This window comes from Cebus imitator, unplaced genomic scaffold, assembly GCF_001604975.1.
Source record: "Cebus imitator isolate Cc_AM_T3 unplaced genomic scaffold, Cebus_imitator-1.0 Scaffold267, whole genome shotgun sequence".
Classification (NCBI taxonomy): domain Eukaryota; kingdom Metazoa; phylum Chordata; class Mammalia; order Primates; family Cebidae; genus Cebus; species Cebus imitator.
Window position 1 is genome coordinate 3108057 of NW_016107582.1, and position 1949 is coordinate 3110005.

At 49.9% G+C, this 1949-nt stretch overlaps 1 protein-coding gene across 1 annotated transcript in view; it reads left to right on the top strand.

The window, feature by feature from the left end:
• Positions 1 to 272: 272 nt before the first annotated feature.
• The window catches only part of HAUS6 (HAUS augmin like complex subunit 6), a 57145-nt gene continuing 55468 nt past the window's right edge, over positions 273 to 1949 (top strand). Inside the window, 1 exon segment of the mRNA XM_017500661.2 lies at positions 273 to 858. Within this exon segment, the coding sequence (XP_017356150.1) occupies positions 731 to 858 (128 nt within the window). The 5' untranslated portion in view covers positions 273 to 730.

A 1949-nucleotide genomic window follows, 5' to 3' on the forward strand; every position in this document is an offset into this window, starting at 1 on the left:
AAAAAGAAAAAAAAAAAAAAAAAGACTGCAGCGGGAGTAGAGAGCCAGATTTCATTTAGAGCAGGAAAAGGAACATCCAGCATTTGAGGGCATAGATTTTGCTAATGACAGAAATGAGGCTCAGAGATTACGTGACTTGATCAGAGTCACAGTGAGCATAGTTGAGGATGGAACCAGTGCTTTTTCTCTACACCGAGGCACTGTGCTCCATTTATGGTTTTTATGTGACGTAACAACTAGGATGGGTCCCACACACCAAGAATCTGAAACCCGAAGGCCCGAGAATCTGCGCAAGACAGCGGTTACGCAAGCGCGGAACAATTCGCTGGCTGCGCAATGCCCTGTGGGTCGTGTAGTTTCTGGGCTGGGCATGACCGGAAGGAGGAGAGAAGAGCGCATTGCATGGCGGGAGATATAGTCCTCCCGGGAAGTCCCTCCTTCCTCGGAAGCCTGGCGGCGCCGGCGCACACTGCTCTTCCTTAAGGGCGGGAGTCTCGGTTTGTGGCGGGTTCGATGAGGCGGTTGTGGCCGCACTACCGTTAGAAGCTCAATTTCCCGGAGGCTCTAAGGCCCTTTGAGGCGAAATGGCTCCGGGCGAGAAAGGAGCAGGGGGTGGCAAAGGAAGGGCCGCCGCGGCCTCAGGCTGACCGCAGGGTGGGATCCTGAGGGCCCTCCAAGTTCCCTGGGCTTGCCGCTTTCTTTCTTTGCCGCCAGCCTGCCTACCGCGAGGATGAGCTCGGCCTCGGTCACCGCTTTCGAGAAGGAGCATCTCTGGATGTATCTGCAGGCGCTCGGCTTCGAACCAGGCCCGGCGACCATTGCTTGCGGAAAGATCGTGTCGCACACGCACCTCGGAGTGTAAGGAGGCTGGGGCCGGCGGGGCGAGGGAGGCTGAGTCAGGGGACGCCGGGGGACTCGCCCTTTTGTAGACGCCGGAGGTTGATTAATCGCAGTTGGTTGAGCGGTTATTCTATGCCAGGAACTGGCTGCAAAGCTCCTACTCCCAGTTGCTGCCAGCCTGGTGGCAGAGACAGACAGTAAATAATGGAAGAGTGCCTGAAGCGCTCTGCTGGGGAGTGCGAAAGTCAGCAGATGGGCTGAAAGTAAAACTGGAGGGGCAGCTTAACTCGGCCTCGGTGGTGGAGGGATGACGCGTGGTAGTGGAAGAGCATGGAAACCACAGTACAAACACCTTTAACTTTATAGTTTTTACTTTTTGAATTAGGAAAGTAAGGCGTGCTAGACAGCATAAAACAATAGAGAAGGATATTAAAAACTAATACCCTTTTAATGAAAAGTATGGAAAATAAAAGCCCCTTTACTGCTTTTTTCACTTATGTTAAGGTTATGGATCCCTCCCAATAACCCACTGAAAAGGACTCTGTTTGTATTTCTGTGTTTTATGAACTTTAGCCAGTGTCTTTATTTAGTCATTCTTACTGTAGGCCAAGAGGAATTTGGGATATATACATTGGCCATCTTCTATTCTCCTCAATCTGTTTGACTTTTGTAAATTATATAATTTCAGTTCTTCTAGTAGCTGTTTGTTTGTTTGTTTTTGTTTCTGGATACGGAATCTGGCTCTGTTGCCCAGGCTGGAGGGCAGTGGCCTGATCTCAGCTCACTGCAACTTCCACCTCCTGGGTTCAAGCAATTCTCCTGTCTCAGCCTTTGGCGTAGCTGGGATTACAGGCCCCCGCCACTGCACCCAGCTACCCCTGTGTCTTTAGAGTCCTTTTCAGTGTGTTATTGGGAGGGATCCACCATCATTTTGTTTTTTCTTTCTTTTTTCCTTAAAAAAATATGTTATCATTTTAGAGATAGCAGCTAACCATGCTGCCCAGACTGGTCTCAAAATTCCTGGGCTCAGGCAATCTTCTGCTTCGGTCTTCCAAAGTGCTGGGATTACAGATGTGAGCCACTGTACCGGCATTTTTTTTTTTTTTTTT